We start from the raw sequence: 22226 nt of genomic DNA, 5'->3' as shown, positions 1-22226 counted from the left end.
CCATCTATCCGAGATTTTTCTTGGTCTGCCACTTCAAGCCTTAACTTGAACCAAGCCTGTGGTCTTCCATTTCCTTAATATGTTGCTAACTGTGGAAACAGACAGCTGAAATCTCTGAGACAGCTTTCTGTATCCTTCCCCTAAACCATGATGGTGAACAATCTTTGTCTTCAGGTCATTTGAGAGTGGTTTTGAGACCCCCATGTTGCTACTCTTCAGAGAAAATTAAAAGAGGAGGGACACTTTCAATTGACCCCCCTTAAATATGCTTTCTCATAATTGGATTCACCTGTCTATGTAGGTCAGGGGTCACTGAGCTTACCAAGCCAATTTGATTTCAAATAATTAGTTCTAAAGGTTTTGGAATCAATAAAATGATTGCACCTGCCTAATTTTGTTTAAACCATTATTGCACACTTTCTATAAATCCAATAAACTTAATTTCACTTCTCAAATATCACGGTGTGTGTCTCCTATATGATATATTTATCTGACATTTTTTATCGTAACAACCAACGATTTATACAGGACAATCGTGATGATTAACAAGGTTGCCCAAACTTTCGCATCACACTGTATTTGGTAAATTCTCCATGTCATTGGTAATATCTGCACATTGTTGGTATACTCTACTTATCTTTGGCAATATCTGCATTACCTTAAATTATTGTATTTCCTGTGAAAGGGGGTGTGACTTGGGGTTGGGCTCATGATGAGTGGCAGAGTTTAGGGCACCACATCTGCTGTGCCTTTAAGCTCCTGAGCTGTAAATCCGGCCCTGCTGTGCATAATATATATATATATATATATATATATATATATATATATATGTCCGTCTCAAAAAATGTGCATATTGTGATAAAGTTCATTATTTTCTGTAATGTACTGATAAACATTAGACTTTCATATATTTTAGAATCATTACACACAACTGAAGTAGTTCAAGCCTTTTATTGTTTGAATATTGATAATTTTGGCATACAGCTCATGAAAACCCAAAATTCCTATCTCAAAAAATTAGCATATCATGAAAAGGTTCTCTAAACAAGCTATTAACCTAATCATCTGAATCAACGAATTAACTCTAAACACCTGCAAAAGATTCCTGAGGCTTTTAAAAACTCCCAGCCTGGTTCATTACTCAAAACCGCAATCGTGGGTAAGACTGCCGACCTGACTGCTGTCCAGAAGGCCATCATTGACACCCTCAAGCAAGAGGGTAAGACACAGAAAGAAATTTCTGAACGAATAGGCTGTTCTCAGAGTGCTGTATCAAGGCACCTCAGTGAGAAGTCTGTGGGGCTACAGAAAAGCAGCACTGGACTGTTGCTCAGTGGTCCAATGTACTTTTTTTTCGGATGAAAGCAACTTTCGCATGTCATTCAGAAATCAAGGTGCCAGAGTCTGGAGGAAGACTGGGGAGAGGGAAATGCCAAAATGCCTGAAGTCCAGTGTCAAGTACCCACAGTCAGTGATGGTCTGGGGTGCCATGTCAGCTGCTGGTGTTGGTCCACTGTGTTTTATCATGGGCGGGGTCAATGCAGCTAGCCATCAGGAGATTTTGGTGCACTTTATGCTTCCATCTGCTGAAAAGCTTTATGGAGATGAAGACTTCATTTTTCAGCACGATCTGGCACCTGCTCACTGCGCCAAAACCACTGGTAAATGGTTTACTGACCATGGCATTACTGTGCTCAATTGGCCTGCCAACTCTCCTGACCTGAACCCCATAGAGAATCTGTGGGATATTGTAAAGAGAAAGTTGAGAGACGCAAGACCCAACACTCTGGATGAGCTTAAAGGAATACTATCGATTCACATATTTTTTTCAATTGGCACAGGAATTGTTTGGAAAGTGCTGCTAAGTACTGGTGTATACATTTTAGTAGCAGCTTCTTTGTTTACTGTTAGCAAAATACTTTCAAACTTTACTGACGCCAAAACTGAGGGCTGACTGAGCCATGAGGAGAGGGGAAATTCCCCTCACACTTGATCAGTGAACTCTATGTGTAGCTATGTGTGACAGAGAAGAGAGCTCCCAACACCTGCAGCTTCTGTGTCCTGTGTTTCTGACTGACGTGTCTGAAGAGAGCAGAGGAAATGTAACTAATTGTCACAGCTTTTTCATACTGTTTTTGCTTTCAGAGTTTGATATGTTTGATATTTGCTTTATGTAGTCTGATATGCAACTCTGGCTGTGCATTGAAGCAGACACCCCTTCTGCAATTGATTTGTCCCAATATAGCTAAATCCTACCCTCAATAAATTACAGTTTTTGCCTCTGATATTTAACATGAAAAGTAGGAAAATGTTTACACAGCTACTTAGACATTATTTGCACACTGTCATTTTAGAACACTTGGGTATCGATAGTATTCCTTTAAGGCCGCTATCGAAGCACCCTGGGCCTTCATAACACCTGAGCAGTGCCACAGGCTGATTGCCTCCATGCCACGCCTCATTGAAGCAGTCATTTCTGCAAAAGGATTCCCGACCAAGTATTGAGTGCATAACTGAACATAATTATTTGAAGGTTGACTCCGTTTTAAAAACACTTTTCTTTTATTGGTCGGATGAAATATGCTAATTTTTTGAGATAGGAATTTTGGGTTTTCATGAGCTGTATGCCAAAATCATCAATATTAAACCAATAAAAGGCTTGAACTACTTCAGTTGTGTGTAATGAATCTAAAATATATGAAAGTCTAATGTTTATCAGTACATTACAGAAAATAATGAACTTTATCACAATATGCTAATTTTTTTAGAAGGACCCGTGTGTGTGTGTGTGTATAAAATACAAGTGACCCTGCATCCTGTCCCTGTGTTTTTGCGCTCCCTCTCATCTAATCCCCCAGTTGTCCTCCTCCTTTAAACCCGCTCTAACAACTCTATTCAACCTTTCTATCTCCACTGGCACTTTTCCTTCCTTATTCAAACAAGCTATCATCACACCACTTATCAAAAAACCCACTCTTGATCCAACTTCTCTATCCAATTACCGTCCTGTCTCACTCCTCCCCATTGCTTCTAAACTGCTGGAACGTCACATCTATTCAGAATTGTCTGCCTTTCTCTCTACCAACTCATTACGTGACCCTTTTCAATCTGGATTCCGCACACACCATTCCACTGAAACTGTCCTCACGAAAGTTGCTAATGACCTACTGGTAGCTAAATCCAAAGGCCAGTTCTCCATTCTAATACTCCTTGACCTTTCCTCTGCCTTTGACACCGTTGATCATGCTCTGCTCCTGCAGACACTGTCATCTTTAGGAATCAAGGGACAAGCACATTCCTGGATCTCCTCTTATCTCTCTGGACGCTCTTACACTGTATCCTTCTCTAACACCATTTCCTCCCCACACCCACTGTCTGTTGGTGTACCTCAAGGCTCTGTTCTTGGGACACTTCTTTTCTCAATCTACACTTGTGGCCTGGGACAACTAATTAACTCTTTTGGCTTCCAGTATCACCTCTATGCGGATGACACCCAAATCTATCTCTCAGCTCCTGATCTGTCATAACTACTATCTAGAGTCCCCGACTGTCTACGTGCCGTTTCTGCATTCATGTCCTCCCGCTTCCTCAAACTCAACATGACTAAAACAGAAATTGTGATTTTTCCACCATCGCTAACTACACCCCCACCAATTGCAACCATAACTGTAGATAACACCCCAATAACCTCAACCACTAAGGCCCGCAGCTTGGGGGTTATACTTGACTCAGAGCTCTCCTTTAAACCTCACATTGCCTCATTAACCACCACCTGCTATTTCCAGCTCAAAAATATATTCCGTATCCGTCACTTCCTCACACAAGAGGCCACCAAAATGCTTGTTCATGCCTTAATCATCTCCCGCCTAGACTACTGCAACACCCTGCTCTGTGGTCTACCAAAAAACAGGCTAGCACCTCTCCAATCCCTTCTAAATTCAGCAGCCCGCCTCATTCACCTTTCCACACGCTCTTCTGATGCAGCCCCACTGTGCCGCTCTCTCCACTGGTTACTTATTACCCAGAGGATCCAGTTCAAACTCCTGACTCTAACATACAAAGCCCTCCACTAGTTGTCTCCATACATCTCATCACTAATCTCAAGATATTGTCCCTCCCGCAACCTTCGCTCCTCCCAAGAAATTCTCCTGGCCTCTAAGCTGATCACCTGATCATCTCCTCACATGCTCGCATCCAGGACTTTATACAAGCATCATCCCTTATCTGGAACTCTCTTCCACAGCCTGTACGTTATGCTCCAAACCTGGGCATCTTCAAACGCACTCTTAAAACACACCTTTTCAGACAAGCTTATAACATTCTATAGCCCTTATCTGTCACATTGTAATCAGAGGCAAAGGGTCACTGCCTCATCCATCCTCCACCCCCTTACCTAGTGTGTCCCCCACAACCCATTAGAGTGTAAGCTCGCAAGGGCAGGGTCATCCTCCTAATGTTTACTGCTTTGTAACAATATTTGTGCTGCTTGGAACTCTGCTGTACATTTGTTAGTTGTATCTATGTTCCCCTTTTCGTCTTATTGTGCTTTGTAAAGCGCTGCGGAATATGTTGGCGCTATATAAATAAAAAAAAATAATAATAATAATACTGCGCATGTCCTGCACCGACACAGCCATTGGGACCTGACGCAAGACGGGGCAGGAGGCGGACCGGCCGAGGGGGCGGGCGAGTGCGCGGGTCGCGTGCGCTGCGGTGAAAGACCTAGAGCCAGTTTTTAAACGGGCTTAGGTCAGCTTATTATATATATATATATATATATATATATATATATATATATATATATATATATATATATATATATATATATATATATATATATATATATATATATATATATATAGATAGATAGATATACACACACACACACACAGTAGATATGCATAGGATGATGTTGGATAAGTGTGCTGTCTGATTGCTTGAGATGATGTTAAAAATAGGCCTAGCCGGTACAGTACTATACCCCATGAACTACACACACACACTTTAAACTTCTTGGCAGCTTTAGAGACCTGTTGGCCTTAGCAGGAGATGACCTCAGACTTTCTGACCATTCATGGGGGTGTGAAGAAAAGTTACCCATAACATTTTTTTTTTAGTATCTGATTATCTCAGTTTTGCTATGGACATGAATTGACACACATTGTTACCTCTGCACTCGATAAACTCGTGTCCATGGTGGGACCAAAGCCAGGATTCTCGCAACCAAATCCACCAATGTGCTTGGGGAGTAACTGCGGTATCTTCCGGTCTTCCAGAGTTCGTACAGACCAGTGCCACGGATAACCAGGGTGGGGTAAAGCTTCATCCCATCGGGCCGGAAGGCCGGGTTCTCGAAAAATTCCTGAGAAACAAAAGGAGATTTGAGACACTGAGAACCTAACGAACCTGAACTGAAAATAAACTTATGAGAGGAGTAGTTGTATCTCTAGAACTAGTTCTAAAGAATTTTCCAGGCATCCCGAATGTTTTTTTCTTTTTTTTTTTTTTGGCTTTGAAAATCTCGGTCTGAGCCGTGTATTGCTCTTCATGCAGTTTCTGCAGGTTACCTGCATATCCATTTGAATCAATGTAAAATTCATTTTTAATCATTAGAAATATAGTGGTATTGGTAAAGTTGTATTGTCTCCCAAAAACAGAGTAAAAAAAAAAAAAAAAAAAAAAAAGACTATGAATCACTATGAGACTGCTTTCATGTCTTTTGGTTTGCAAATTTGCACCTCTCTGAAGCTGACCGATATCATTGCCCACTGCAGGACAAAATATCAGATGTACTCCTAAAAAGTAATTAGAGAGCTAATAAAGGAGATACAGTTCTCTGCGTCCTCCCTGTATACAGCAGATTTTCTGCCTTGTTTACACAGTGTATACACATCTGGCTCTGCAATGGCAAGCTTATCAATTAGCAGCTAAATGAAGTGTTAGGGCCCATACACATGCCCAACTGATGTCGCCCTTAGGGGATCAGGTGCTGAACCCATTGGGCGACAACGCTGTTCAGGGGTGCAAACACTCGCGTCAGCTGTGTAGCTGATGACGCGCTGTGCTGCTATGCAGGGGGCGGGGACAGAGGGATGATGAGCGGCCCATGTGTGACATCACGCGGTGGGTGGGGAAGCAAACAATGGGATAGGTGAAGGGAATTGGTGTCGCTGGGGTCTGGTTGATCCACCTGGCGGATCGCTCACAAGTTGGGCGTCGGGGGTCATCTGGTACCGTACACACACGATTGTCGGCAGAGGTGGTCGTTATCGGCTGCCTCAGCTGACTTAAAGAGGAATTCTAGTGAAAATAATGTAATAAAAAAAGTGCTTCATTTTAAAATAATTATGTATAAATGATTTAGTCAGTGTTTGCCCATTGTAAAAGCTTTCCTCTCCTTGATTTACATTCTAACATATATCACATGGTGACATTTTTACTGCTGGCAGGTGATGTCAGCGGAAGGAAATGCTGCTTGCTTTTTTTGGCAGTTAGAAAAAGCTGTACACAGCTATTTCCCACAATGCAATGAGGTTCACAGACAGGAAACTGTCAGGACTATGGTCCGGACATCACACTGTGGGAGGGGGTTTCACCACAATATTTGCCATACAGAGCCACCTGATGATCCGTTTGAGAAAATGAAATGATTTCTCATGGGAAAGGGGGTATCAGCTGTTGATTGGGATGAAGTTCAATTCTTGGTTACGGTTTCTCTTTAAGTCAGGCGTACGTACGACGCTTAAAGCATGAGTTTTAACCCTTGAAAACAAGTCAGGTTGTTTTAGCTGTTCATTTTATTATTATTATTATTGCTTTATGAAGCACCAGCATATTCCATGGCACTGTACAAAGTAAGAAACAAAACATGGGGTATATAATAATACAGACAATGGTGTACACCAATATACAAAATACACAACTGGTACAAATGGTAATGACAGTTACAAAATGAATATGAATAAATGTGTAACAAATCCCAAGACACAGAAGGGTGAGAGAGCCCTGTCCTTCTGAGCTTACAATCTAAAGATGAAATTTGATGACAATGCCATTTGTCAAGACAAGATAAAGTTAAAAAAGATGACATTTTAAGACAGTTGTCTAGTTGTAACACATCCCATTTCCTGTGGAAGCGCTGCAGTGACAGTTGTCTAGTTGTAACACATCCCATTTCCTGTGGAAGCGCTGCAGTGACAGTTGTCTAGTTGTAACACATCCCATTTCCTGTGGAAGCGCTGCAGTGACAGTTGTCTAGTTGTGACACATCCCATTTCCTGCGTAAGCGCTGCAGTGACAGTTGTCTGGTTGTGACACATCCCATTTTCTGTGCAAGCGCTGCAGTGACAGTTGTCTAGTTGTGACACATCCCATTTCCTGCGTAAGCACTGCAGTGACAGTTGTCTAGTTGTAACACATCCCATTTCCTGTGGAAGCGCTGCAGTGACAGTTGTCTAGTTGTAACACATCCCATTTCCTGTGGAAGCGCTGCAGTGACAGTTGTCTAGTTGTAACACATCCCATTTCCTGTGGAAGCGCTGCAGTGACAGTTGTCTAGTTGTGACAAATCCCATTTCCTGTGGAAGCGCTGCAGTGACAGTTGTCTAGTTGTGACACATCCCATTTCCTGTGCAAGCGCTGCAGTGACAGTTGTCTAGTTGTGACACATCCCATTTCCTGTGCAAGCGCTTCAGTGACAGTTGTCTAGTTGTGACACATCCCATCTCCTGTGCAAGCGCTGCAGTGACAGCTGTCTAGTTGTGACACATCCCATTTCCTGTGCAAGCGCTGCAGTGACAGTTGTCTAGTTGTGACACATCCCATTTCCTGTGCAAGCGCTGCAGTGACAGTTGTCTAGTTGTGACACATCCCATTTCCTGTGTAAGCGCTGCAGTGACAGTTGTCTAGTTGTAACACATCCCATTTCCTGTGCAAGCGCTGCAGTGACAGTTGTCTAGTTGTGACACATCCCATTTCCTGTGCAAGCGCTGCAGTGACAGTTGTCTAGTTGTGACACATCCCATTTCCTGTGCAAGCGCTGCAGTGACAGTTGTCTAGTTGTGACACATCCCATTTCCTGTGCAAGCGCTGCAGTGACAGTTGTCTAGTTGTGACACATCCCATTTCCTGTGCAAGCGCTGCAGTGACAGTTGTCTAGTTGTGACACATCCCATTTCCTGTGCAAGCGCTGCAGTGACAGTTGTCTAGTTGTGACACATCCCATTTCCTGTGTAAGCGCTGCAGTGACAGTTGTCTAGTTGTGACACATCCCATTTCCTGCGTAAGCGCTGCAGTGACAGTTGTCTAGTTGTGACACATCCCATTTCCTGCGTAAGCGCTGCAGTGACAGTTGGGACTCAGTAATAACTTTATTCTCTATGGTTTAGTAGTCCTCAGAATTTGCTCACTGTGAGGGCAGATGGAGGCATCCACATATAGGAAGGTTCCTGCTGATATCCCCGGATCATAAATGGGTCATTTATCATCCTGTGACTGCAGTTAATGTGCCTGTCAGCTGTGAGGCTTCATAGACAAACTATAGTGAGAGGGTGAAAGTTTGCGTTTGCCACACAGGGTGGGCTGCCGTCCCTCCTCATACACTCTGCACAGGCTATGGGGCTGCGGTCAGATCACCTATTCTGCATGCTACAAACGGATTATATTTCAGCAGCATCAGTACCCACCGTTATACATACAGACACTGCTGACCACCCAAACCGACAGCTTCTATATTCACATTGGGACGCTTTCATTTTATGTGCGATTTCTTTCCAACTCCCTCCTACGTTCCTTCTTTGGCCCCTTTCTCCCCCTCCTTCATTCATCCATTTCTTTCCTCATTCCCCCCCCCCCCCCTATTTTACCCCTCCCACCCGCTTTCTTTCATCTTTGTCCCCATCCCTCTTTCTTCCCTTCCACCCCCACCCTCCTTCTTACATGTCTCTTTCTCACCCTTTTTCTTTCATCTGTACCCCACCATCCCTCTTTCATTCCTTTCTAACAACCTGCTTTCTTTTATCCCCCCCCCCCCTTCTTTCCCCCCTCTTTCACCCGCCACCCTTTTTTCATCACTTTTTCCCTCCCATCCCTCTTTCATCCCTCCCCCTCTTCCAACTATCCCCCCCCCCATTCTTATTTCAGTTCTTCCTGCCTCCAATCCCTATCCCTCCCTCTTCCATCTCTGAAGCTTTCTTCATATCTAAAATCGAAATCACTGATGGCAGCAATTTTCGCTTTTTTGCAAGTTTTTCCCCCTCCTGTCGCTTAACTGTGCGCTGTGATTTTGTAGAAAGCGCTTTTCAAAACGCTTTTGCAGAGCGATATGTTTTTTCACTTCCTGGCGCAAGTCAGGAAGTGAACGCTTTGACCTGGAAAAGAATACCGGTAAATACAATGTATTTATTCTTAAAAGCGCTGGTGAAATCGCTATTATCAAACGCTTTTTCAAGTGTCTTGCGATTTCCCTATACCTGACATTATAGGGAAATCACCCCAAAAATGGTACAGGCAGCGCTTTGGTGAGCGGATCGGAAACGAACCGCTCAGATGTGAACATAGGTAATCATTGCACAAGCGCTTTTCGTTTCAAGGGTGTTTATTAGAGTAAAAACGCAAATACATGAACATTTCACAGCACAAGAAATTTCTCCACGCAGGAGGAGTAGCTTAAGAGACAGCATCAATGGTTGCAAAGTTATGAAACATTCATGAAAACAATAAGAGAAAACACATTTTATATAATATATGACTACAGGGAGGATGGGAGGGAAAAAAGGGAAGGTAACATAGATTATAAACAGGCATAGAGGACCCATGGGTGCAGAGCACAACATGCCAATGGGTCACTGATGTGGGGTGGGGAAGGGATATGGGGAGGAGGAGGCTTTCTCATAAGCCACTTATGAGGTGAAAGCTCATCTCATGAAGAAGGAAAAATGTGACAGGAGGGACCTATATACCCCAGGCGGCCAACCTATATATGCCATGTCGTGCCGTGCCAGAGGATTACAGTTAAAACGAGTGAAGAACATAAGTAAGGCCATTATTATCCTGCCATTCTATCCAATCATTCCAGGTTTTGAAAAAATTTTGTAGGTTGTCCTGAATCTTTGCCATGATATGTGCAGACAACATGTCAGAGTTCAAATCTGAAAATACAGTTTCCGGCGATAGAGAGGGAGACTTCCAATGGGAAGCCAAATGTCGTTTCCCGAGAGCGAAGGCATGCTGGAATAATCTGTGAGTGGTATGGTTAAACTTAGACGGTTTGTTCCCAAGAAGAACAACTGATGGGTCAATTGGTAGGGAGACTTTGGAAATGCACAAGCGCTTTTAGGGCCAGCACTTAAAAAAAAAACGCAAAACACCCAAGGTGTGAACAAGGCCTTACTTCCCATCTCCCAAAATAAGACACTGCTTAGTGATTTTTTTTTTTTTACGTAAAGTAGGACACCACCTTAACTTGTGCAGGTGTAATGATGGGAATACACACTGAGTTTTTTCTGCAGATAGATGGTTCGATAGATTTTCCTGCAGGTCCGATCTTTTTTCCGGTTGCTTTTCTGATCAATTTGTATAGAAGTGATCAGGGGGTGATTTGATTGGTGCAAAACTTGCCAATCAAATCAACAGACAGAACATTTAGAAAACATTTATTCCTAATCACTCAAATGTTGCTGATTAAAATAAAATGCAATTAATGTTCATGCAAAACCAAGTGATGCAAACATGAATGAATAGATCTATATAAGTATTATATTTTCCCTTCGAGAGGATGACGCACATTCCACATTCCGTAACTGAGAAGTAACATCTCAAGCAAAAAATAAATAAGTGAAATAAAATACGCTGTTGGGATGACACGAGGGATATGTCCTTACAATCTCATGACAGATCAATTTATAAAAATGATGACCAGTGTCAGACGGATGACAGGGCGGGGGTGGCGGCAGCAGCGGCCGCTCTGATTGGGGGGACGGCTGTCACTCTGCAGTCCAGGAAGGAAGAGACGTTACAGTCTGGGAGTCTGCTGCCTCCGTGTATTTTACACCTCAGGCTGGAGATCTCTGCAGAGCTGCCGCATGTAGGAGGACATCAATCCACGCCGGACAAGCTGCTGAAGCTGTAATAATTCATCTCCCAGGAAATAGTCTATGTACTTGTGCTTACATTAAGTACCATCTTTTTCCTAACCGCGAGCCTGATTACCTATCAAAGACATCAGCGCGTGCCGGCGCTGGAGGTGACAAACACACCCGGGAGAATACTGTCATTGCCTATCACGCAGGAAGTTAAAGAAGGACTCTAACTTCAGTTGCAATAACAAGTAATGTGTAGAGGTTTCTTCCTCCTCACAGTAACCACAGCCTAGGCACATTTTTTTGCATGGAAAGTTCCACTTAAAGAGGAACTCCAGTGAAAATAATGTAATTATGTATAAATGATTTAGTCAGTATTTCCTCAATGTAAAATCTTTCCTCTCCCTGATTTACATTCTGACATTTATCACATGGTGACATTTTTACTGCTGGCAGGTGATGTCACAGGAAGGAGAGGCTGTTTGCATTTTTGGCAGTTGGAAACAGCTGTTATTTCCCACAATGCAACAAGGCTCCCACAGTGTGATGTCAGGACCTCAGTACTGTGAAGCGCTGACATCACACTGTGGGAGGGATTTTACCACAATATCAGCCATACAGAGCCCCCTGATGATCTGTTTGAGAAAAGGAATAGATTTCTCATGTAAAAGGGGGTATCAGCTACTGATTGGGATAAAGTTCAATTCTTGGTTACTGTTTCTCTTTAAGTCAGAGCATTTGAAGCCCCCAAAATACCTCTTTTTACTGGCCATTTATGTTAAGCAATAAGATCCTAGCTGAAACGCCGCATTCCCGTGGTAGAATGATGTATTTATATCCCTGAAATCCCTGGGGCAAAATTCGGGGCTCCTTCCGGGTAGAGGCAGAGCTTTGCACAGTAGCTCTGCCTCTGCTCGCTTCAATCTCTGCCTCTCCCTGCCCTTCTCAGGAAAGGTGGACCAGGAAACAAAATCCACAACCTGGAAAGTTGTGGAATTTTGCCCCGGGGTTTTGGGGGTATAAATATCTCGTTCTGCCGCGGGGATGCTGCATTTCAGCTAGGATCTTACTGCTTAACATAAATAGCCAGTAAAAACAGATATTTTGGGGGGGCTTCAGACTCTTTGAATGCCATGTTCCTGGCCCTTACTGATAGTGATGGAACCATGAATTCTGAACTATATCAGAATTCTAAAGGAAAATGTGAAAACATATGTATGTGAACTTAAAGCAAACCTGGCGTCCATGCTTGTGACCATATTTTAAAGGCACTTAAATCGATCTGAAGAAGAAGGCTGAGACCTGTGAAATGCATTGTCCTCATTACACAAGTAATCTGCAACTGCATATCCACCCCTCAGCCTGTGCAAAATTCACTCCCCCCTCCCCTCTGCCTCTGAAATCTCTGGCTAGTAACCTCCTCCTCCTCCTGCCCAGACTGAGCTCCCATAAGCCCTTGCTACAAGGGTCTGAGTACCTTGGCGTTTTGGAGAAGCTGTGGGCGAGGCTTGTTTAGTTTATAGGGAATTAGAGAACTAAAACAACAAAAAAGTATTTGACTTGAGGAATGCCCTATAACCTACAGTGATGTAAAAAACTATTTGCCCCCTTCCTGATTTCTTATTCTTTTGCATGTTTGTCACACTCAAATGTTTCTGCTCATCAAAAACCGTTAACTATTAGTCAAAGATAACATAATTGAACACAAAATGTAGTTTTAAATGATGTTTTTTATTAGTGAGAAAAAAAACCTCCAAATCTACATAGCACTGTGTGAAAAATTGATTGCCCCCCTTGTTAAAAAATAACTTAACTGTGGTTTATCACACCTGAGTTCAATTTCTGTAGTCACCCCCAGGCCTGATTACTGCCACACCTGTTTCAATCAAGAAATCACTTAAATAGGAGCTATCTGACACAGAGAAGTAGACCAAAAGCACCTCAAAAGCTAGACATCATGCTAAGATCCAAAGAAATTCAGGAACAAATAAGAACAAAAGTAATTGAGATCTATCAGTCTGGTAAAGGTTATAAATCCATTTCTAAAGCTTTGGGACTCCAGCGAACCACAGTGAGAGCCATTATCCACAAATGGCAAAAACATGGAACAGTGATGAACCTTCCCAGGAGTGGCCGGCCGACCAAAATTACCCCAAGAGCGCAGAGAAAACTCATCCGAGAGGCCACAAAAGACCCCAGGACAACATCTAAAGAACTGCAGGCCTCACTTGCCTCAATTAAGGTCAGTGTTCACGACTCCACCATAAGAAAGAGACTATGCAAATACAGCCTGCATGGCAGATATCCAAGGCGCAAACCAATTTTAAGCAAAAACAACATTAATGCTCATCTCAATTTTGCTAAACAACATTTCAATGATTGCCAAGACTTTTGGGAAATCGACGAGACTTTTGTGGACCGACGAGACAAAAGTTGAACTTTTTGGAAGGTGCGTGTCCCGTTACATCTGGTGTAAAAAGTAACACAGCATTTCAGCAAAAGAACATCACACCAACAGTATAATATGGTGGTGGTAGTGGGATGGTCTGGGGTTGTTTTTCTGCTTCAGGACCTGGAAGGCTTGCTGTGATAGATGGAACCATGAATTCTACTGTCTACCAAAAAATCCTGAAGGAGAATGTCCGGCTATCTGTTCGTCAACTCAAGCTGAAGCGATCTTGGGTGCTGCAGCAGGACAATGACCCAAAACACACCAGCAAATTCACCTCTGAATGGCTGAAGAAAAACAAAATAAAGACTTTGGAGTGGCCTAGTCAAAGTCCTGACCTGAATCCTATTGAGATGTTGTGGCATGACCTTAAAAAGGCGGTTCACGCTAGAAAACCCTCAAATAAAGCTGAATTACAACAATTCTGCAAAGATGAGTGGGACAAAATTCCTCCAGAGCGCTGTAAAAGACTCGTTGCAAGTTATCGCAAACGCTTGATTGCAGTTATTACTGCTAAGGGTGGCCCAACTAGTTATTAGGTTCAGGGGGCAATTACTTTTTCACACAGGGCCATGTAGGTTTTGAGTTTTTTTTCTCACTAAATAATAAAAACCATCATTTAAAACTGCATTTTGTGTTCAATTATGTTATCTTTGACTAATACTTAACGGTTTTTGATGAGCAGAGACATTTAAAGGATACCCGAACTGACATGTGACATGATGAGATGGACATGTGTATGTACAGTGCCTAGCATACAAATAACTATGCTGTGTAACTTTTTTTCTTTCTCTGCCTGAAAGAGTTAAATATCAGGTATGCAAGTGGCCGACTCAGTACTGTCTCAGACAGGAAGTGACTACAGTGTGACGCTCACTGATAAGAAATTCCCCCTTTTTTTTACCTCTTTCTTGCTCTCAGAAGCCATTTTCTTCTAGGAAAGTGTTTTATAGTTTGAATTTCTTATCAGTGATGGTCACACTGTAGTCACTTCCTGTCTGAGTCAGGACTGAGTCAGCCACTTGCATACCTGATATTTAACTCTTTCAGGCAGAGAAAGAAAAAAGTTACACAGCATAGTTATTTGTGTGCTACGCACTGTACATACACATGTCTATCTCATCATGTCACATGTCAGTTCGGGTATCCTTTAAGTGTGACAAACATGCAAAAGAATAAGAAATCAGGAAGGGGGCAAATAGTCTTTCACATCACTGTATATGTAAGGAAAACAATTATGCAACGTATAAAAGTTCATCTCGGATCCACTTTAAGGTCATGCTGGAAAATACAATAAGAATCCCCTTGAAGTAGCACTGACTGTGTCTGGAATCCTCCACAGGAAGTGTGATTAATGAGCGTGTCCCCCTCCTGCCCATCAGACCCTGGGTGTCACCACACGCTTCTCTCTACACGACACAACACTCTGAGTTTATCTACTGGTGGGGAAGGAGGTGTCAGCTCCGTGGAGAGAATGCCATTAATTGTGTCTGAGGCAGGCTGTGATTTATGAAACCCATTACTTCAATTACCTTATCTGTGGTACCACCACCGTTACTCACGGTTTAAATGGCCATTGACTGGCGGGGAAGGGGGGGACAGGCCGGCGACCACAGGGGCTGCTGAGTCACCAGAATTACAGGAAGGAAACGCAATGACACTCGAGATGCCCGTAAACACTGGCTATAACTTCTAATCTGCAATAAACAATGTGCTCTTGTCCCGCTATCTGATCTATTACACTCTACAGGCAACAAATGACGCCATTCACAAGATGTGCCAGTATGGGGGGGGGGGAGAAAACAATGTCCAGCTGCTTATAGGAGAACTGTAGTGGAGGTAAAGCAATGAATAATATTGATAATTGTTTACAATATTAATTTATAGATTAATCAGTGTTTGCCCATTGTAAAATCTTTACTCACCCAGATTTACATTCAGAAATGTATCACATGGTGACGTCCTTAGTCCTGACAGGTACATCTCTGCGTTTGTTTACTAACAGTTCTAAAGCGAATAAAACATTTATCAGGTCTCCCAGATTTCTCTGAGAGGAGAATTCCACATAGCTGTGAAATCACTGATAGGGATGATTAATGAGATGCAAATATCTCAGAGTTCATGCAGGATGATGTAAATGTTTGTTACATCTATGTAAATCTATGTAAATGCAGCTTGAAAATAGACCAATCAAGTCCCACCCAGGTTTAAACTGATTGGTCCATTTTTAAGCTGCATATATTTGCATAGAAATATACATAATCCTGCTTGAGCGCGGAAATGTTTGCATCTCATTGATGACCCCTAATCCCTGGAAGGGTGAGGTTACATACCAATATACACATATAGGAAAGGTTTTTGATGCTGAAACCAGGACAATTACCATAAAAGTGGGTATCCTGAAAAATTTACTGCATTCTACTATATGTCACTACAGGGCCTCTGTAAAGCCTAAGTTAAGGCTCGGGTCTCGGAAATAGACGATTCCAGTCAGGTTCGCTCTACTGCAAAGGCGTACACTGCCTGCACCTACGCAGTAGAGCAGACCCAACTGGAATCGCCTATTTTCGTGCTGACAGCCACAACAGCGCCCCCGCTGGAGCCAGGGAAGGTAAATATATCAAGCCTTGTCAGGCTTGTCGAGGGAGGATTGCGGGAGACTTCAGGGGAGCCAGCGCTGGACTGCCTGCAGCTACATTGGAATCCTGAGGGTTCCCCCTCCCGAGGTGAGTACCCCTCAGGGGACTTTTTTTTGATACAGGGTCTCTTTAAGGGGAGTGAATGGGTGGGGAAGAGGAGGGTGCTAGGTGGGGACATTGCAGCAAGCCTGCCTCTTCCTGTTTGAAAGTCAAGGAGTGATTACAGGGAGCGGGGGAAAAGAGGAGAGAAACAGACATCACACAGTGTATGGGGATGCAGCATGAACATACCTCTGTGCTTACCTTAGGTAGCTTTGACTGGGGTCAGGTGTCCTTTCATTCCTGAATCTTCCTAATAACACGTTCACTGTGGGGCTCCTAGCTGTGGCAAAATGATAATAACAACAGCAAGCAACGATATACAGATCTGGTAACTTACAATGAACTGCTCGATATCCCGCTCCAGGCCCATGTTTGGTAGATCTGGCATCATGTGAGACACAACTTTAAAGCCGGCGTCTTTGGACATGTGGAAGGATTCGCAGACCGCTTTCACCGTGTGGCCTCTGCAAAAAGGAATTTATTTCCAGTCACAAATAATATCTTCCTGAACAGGGGTGGGCCGAAATTTTGCATCATAATTCGTATTTACGCATCAGAATTGTAATGCGAACTTTCAGGGAAACTCGTATGTAATGGTATTTCATAATTTTGCGTAATTTGTTGCGCAATTTAGTACAGACTTTGGCGGTTAATAGCAAAGCCCTCACACATGCTACTGCTACCAAAAATTTGGTACGTATGTTAAAGCAGATCCGAGATGAAAAACTAACTATAACAAGTAACTTGTCTATATATCTTATCTAAAGTTTAGATCGTTTACACAGCAAATCTAGCTGCAAACAGCTTCAATAGAATAAGAATATTTCTTCCTGTGATACAATGACAGCAGCCATGTTGTTTGTAAACATTACACACAGGCAGGCTTATCTGTATCTTCAGCACCCAGCCTGTGAAAAAAAACCTAATACCCCCTCCTCCTCCCCTCTGCCTCTGAAATCTCTGGCTAGTAATACCTCCCCCTCCTCCTGCCCAGACTGAGCTCCCATGGGCCCTTGCTACTGTCTGAAAATGCCAAGGCTCTCTAAAAAACCTGTGGGCGTGGCTTGTTTAGTTTATAGGGAATTGGAGTATTAAAACAAAAATAAAAAAGTGTTTGGCTTGAAGAATGCCCTATAAACAATAGGAAAGGAACACACTTATGCAATGACTAAAAGTTCATCTCGGATCCACTTTAAGGAGAATATTGGGTACAAGATAAAAAAAAAAGAATTTTTCGAAAAGACGTAGTTTTTAAATATGCAAAGAAAAATGTTTTTAAACGGTCATTTTTTCTTTGCATCGATTTTTTCAAAAACTACAAGGTCTTTTTGGAAAATTATTTTTCTGACTTGTACCCAGTATTCACCTTAACCTATGTAGCAATTTTGGTGGAACTACCATGTATGGGGGCTCTGCTATTCACTGCCAAAGTTGAAATTACGAATAACTATACGAAATCAATTGAATTTACAAACCGCAATTACATATAAGCGAAAATTAACATGAAATTCTGCGTAATTGTAATTAGCTCATTACGATCATTACTGTTTCTGAACACCCCAATATCCACATTAAGCCAATGGACCATTATCAGTGCCTTGGAAGGTATACCTCTGTATGCTGATATTCAGTCTAACATCCCAGCACAGTCCAATTCCTGTTCCCTTTGTCACAGCTATTTAGTCCTCAGACACTGAGGATATTCTGAAGGCATTCAGTACTGTAGACAAAGTAATCATTTGGGTTGGTTGGCGAGTCCACACACAATACAATTTCAATTGCATGTATATCAATACAATCAGTGATCTCGTTCAGAGATGGGGTAGGCTGCCACCACTTTTTCGTAAGCATGAGATGATGCAATTTTAACTCTAGCTAGTCCTGTAGAAAAAAGGGTTGGCTCACAAACCTAACTAGACATAGTATATTATTATGACTTAGTATTTATATAGCGCTGACATCTTCCGCAGCACTGTACAGAGTAAACGGTCTTGTCCCATAACTGTCCCACAGAGAGGCTCACAATCTCCCTACCATAGTCATATGTCTATGTATGTATCGTGTAGTGTATGTATAGTATAGGGGCAATTTAGGGGGAAGCCAATTAGCTTATCTGTATGTTTTTGAGATGTGGAAGGAAATCGGAGTGCCCAGAGGAAACCCACGCAGACACCAGGAGAACATACAAACTTTGCAGATAGTGACCTGGCTGGATGTTGAACCAGGGACTCAGCGCTGCAAGGCAAGAGTACTAACCACTACTTTGGTACATAAAGGAAGGTTGGTTGGGCACTCGGTTTGCAGAGGGGTCCCACCACACAATAAAGAGCAAACAAAATATCAAATACACCTTTTGTATGCACTGCTGGCTTGTTCTGACGCACACAAGGACGTGCTTCTGGTATCACAAGAACAAGAAAGAACATGCACATGTATTGCATGACAAGATCCAGACTGGGCACTGTCCTGTTACTGCCAAAGTAACATCAAATTTCAATGGAAATATACATCAAACCTGTGTCTGTGGTGCATATGGATGGTGAAGGGAGGTAATGTGAACAGGGGATGAGTGGACGGGTTCAACAGCCGTTTCAGAACAAGTTCGAAAGACAAACAAATTTCATAGTTTATTTTATAACAAAAGTGTGCGTAAGTTAATACAGAAAAATGTCAATAAACTGAGATTATTAAAGTAGTATATAGGGAAAATAAAGTAGAATCTGAATAGAGTCTTTGGAATTACAGTGTCTTTGGAATAACCATGTCTTTTGGAATTACTAACCCAAAGATAAGCCTGGGGTCCAATTGGGCTAGCAGATGGATCCGTGATGGATCTGGAGTTGAGATCAGCATGTAAGGACCCTGACAGTCTGTGTGTTCAGACCTTTAACCCCGGCAATCCTGCAGGCAGAGTTGTTATAAGACGGGGACAGACTCTGCTATCTGATCCAGTTCAGTCACTCTCAGAGGAAGAAGTCAGTCCGCAATATGAGGGAATATCATAATTCCGTGGCAATTAGACCGTGAATATGATAAGACTTTCTGAATCAGCATGGCCTCCGGAATTAATACATATCACTGGTGGTTGATCATCTTTTATAACAGAGAAATTCAGATCTCTGTTTCTGAATAAGCCACAATGAGGACTTACGTCCTGCCACCTTCATGCTGTGTCCAGTGACAATCCCAACTTGTTATTTACATACAATTTGCCATATTGACTCATCCCAGCCTAGGGGAAGTTGACACCGCATCTGGTATTGAACTGCGCAATTACTACTGGGGCGACCACCGATGGCAAAAGTCTGTGCCGATGCTCACTCCCATTTAAGGTGGCCACACACGATACAATAAAATGATCTGATTTCACGGCAATTCGATAAAAACGATCGGATCTCCCGAAAAGATCTAAAGTTGTTTTTTCATTCGACTGAAAAATCCGATTGGATTTCCCATTTTCTTCGATTTTTATCTATTCGGAATGCCAGATATTTTTCTTCAATGTTTCTAAAGATTGTATGGTGTGTGTTAGATTGTCAATTTATTAATATACACACCCTAGCAATTTAGTCAGAGTTTCCAATCATTTTTATCATAATTGGTGTAAAATTGAACATAGGTGTGTGGTACATTGGTCATATTTTTGAAATGTTACAATCAGTCAGAAAAATTGATTGCAATTCCTAAATTGAACAGATATTTAAAAAATGGTATGGTGTGTGGCCACCTTTACACAGTCAGACAGAAAGGCTATCATTCATAAAAGCATGTTCGGTAAAAAAAATCTGGTCAGGAAAATACAGCATTCGGTATTTTAGACTTTTGTGTGCCAATTCATAAATATTTTTACAGCTGTGATAGAAGTGCTGGGATTTACCGAAGCCCAACAGTCCGTAACATTGTTACATCTCTGTGCAGAGACAGCATTACAATAAAAGAGGCATCCCCAACATCCCTTTACATGTGCATGTTTTGTTATACTGCCTCTGCTTGCCCTGAATCTGCTCTGTACAGGTATTGGACAAAATAATACAAACACCTTGTAAATCAACAAAATATATTTTATTATGGCGTAGGTCCACCTTTTGCAGCAATGACAGCCTCAATTCTTCGAGGTATTGATTCATACAAATTGTGAATAGTTTCCAAGCTTAGAGACGATGGCAGTGGAAATCGACTTCTTACTTGAATCTCTAATAACGACCATAAATGCTCAATAATGTTGAGGTCTGGGGATTGTGGTGGCCAGATGAGATGCTCAATTTCATTAGAATGTTCCTCGTGCCATTCTTTAACAATTCTAGCTGTATGGATTGGGGCATTATCATCTTGAAAGATGGCATTCCCCTCCGGAAACAGCGCTTGAACCATAGGATGAACTTGGTCGCCCAAAATTCCTAAATAGTCTCGGCTGTTAATTCTTCCATGAAGGGAAATCATTGGCCCGGTGGATTTCCAAGAAATAGCACCCCGATCATCACAGAACCCGCTCCATGTTTTATGGCTGGGAGAAGGCAGTCAGGATGAAATGCTTCTTTCAGCTGTCTCCAAACCTACACTCGACCGGAGGTCGGAAATAAGGTAAACGGTGATTCATCAGAGAAAATCACATTTTTCCACTGCTCGAGGGACTAATTCTGGTGGTTTCTACACCACTCTAAATACTTTGAAACATTTGTCTTTGAGAGCAGAGCTTTTCTAATTGCAGTTCTTCTGTGGAATCCAGATTTGTGCAGCTCCCGACAAACAGTTTTTGTGGAAATTGGGTTCTGTAGGTGTTCATTCAGCTCTGCAGTGATTTTAGGAGCCGTGGTCTTGCGAGCTTTTCTAACAATTTGATTTAGGGTCTGACGGTCTCTCTCACGCAACTTCAACTTTTGGCCACAACTGTGCTTTGCTGAGGATGTTTTTCCTTCTCTTTCAAAGGCAGTCATTACTTTTACCACTTGAAAAGCCAAGCATTCGGGCAGTTTCTGTTACAGTACTGCCTGCCATATGAGCAGCAACAATTTTTGTCTCTTTGAAAGCCTGAGAGATCTGCCATTTTTATAAATTATAACCAACTTTGGTTTAAATATCTGTAAAAAAACGATTTTAATTAAACATATCAAATGACAAAAATAATAAACAAAACATGTTTTACATATGTCAAGTTTTGATTGCTTAAAACATGTTCAAAGATTATGATGCCAAAATGTTATTTTGGCATCATAATGGTATATCATTTTGTCCAACCCCTGTATCTATCTATTAGTCTTTCTTAACCTCCCTGGCGGTCTATTAAAAACCACCAGGGGGCAGCGCAGCCGTTTTTTTGTAATTTTTTTTTTTAAATCATGTAGCGAGCCTAGGGCGATCGTCGATCAGGAAATCCCGTTCAAAGAACGGGATTTCCTGGAGGGCTTCCCCCGTCGCCATGGCGATGGGGCGGGATGACGTCACCGACGTCATCGGGAGTCCCGATCCAGGGTCTGGGGGGGGGGGGGGGGGGGGCGGCGTGACGGATAGCGGTGAATCGGCTATCGGTGTGCTCACGCAGCTAGCAAAAAGCAGGGCCTGCAGTTGTTCAGGTTTAGGCGCTGCACTTTCAATGGCGCAGTTATAATATCGTTATTTTTCTAGTTATTGCCTGACTTATTCAAATAGCACAAGTCACACAGAGAGTGTTTAAAACTTACGTTGCTATTCATTTTTCCTTGGACAAAAACTTTTTCGCTTTTTTTTAAAGTTGTAACTTACAAGTGTTAAACCTACGGAGCATCCCATCCAATCACAAAGTTGCCCTTGAAAACGTGAGTCTGTTACAGCTGGCTACAAGGAAAGCGATCATAAATGCAGGCGAGGAGATACAAGAACCCTTGTGGCTAATTTTATACTGAATTGTGTGCTCTGCAAATCCTCCGTAATGGCGATAACAACCGCCAGGAATAACACAGGTGCGCTGACAGTATGTCACCA

General features: G+C 42.4%; 1 protein-coding gene across 2 annotated transcripts in view; it reads right to left on the bottom strand.

Moving 5' to 3' along the window:
• The window catches only part of ELP3 (elongator acetyltransferase complex subunit 3), a 194121-nt gene that overhangs the window by 77047 nt on the left and 94848 nt on the right, over positions 1-22226 (bottom strand). For both annotated transcript variants that reach the window (XM_068279017.1, XM_068279018.1), the window contains 2 exons: positions 16606-16732; positions 5169-5362 (listed from right to left, as the gene is read on the bottom strand). In XM_068279017.1, the coding sequence (XP_068135118.1) occupies positions 5169-5362; positions 16606-16732 (321 nt within the window). The remainder of the gene's footprint in view (positions 1-5168; positions 5363-16605; positions 16733-22226) is intronic.

The sequence above is a fragment of the Hyperolius riggenbachi genome, chromosome 4 (assembly GCF_040937935.1).
Source record: "Hyperolius riggenbachi isolate aHypRig1 chromosome 4, aHypRig1.pri, whole genome shotgun sequence".
NCBI lineage: Eukaryota > Metazoa > Chordata > Amphibia > Anura > Hyperoliidae > Hyperolius > Hyperolius riggenbachi.
The sequence above is the reverse complement of the archived record's forward strand: the minus strand, read 5'-3'. Positions and strand labels throughout refer to the sequence as shown.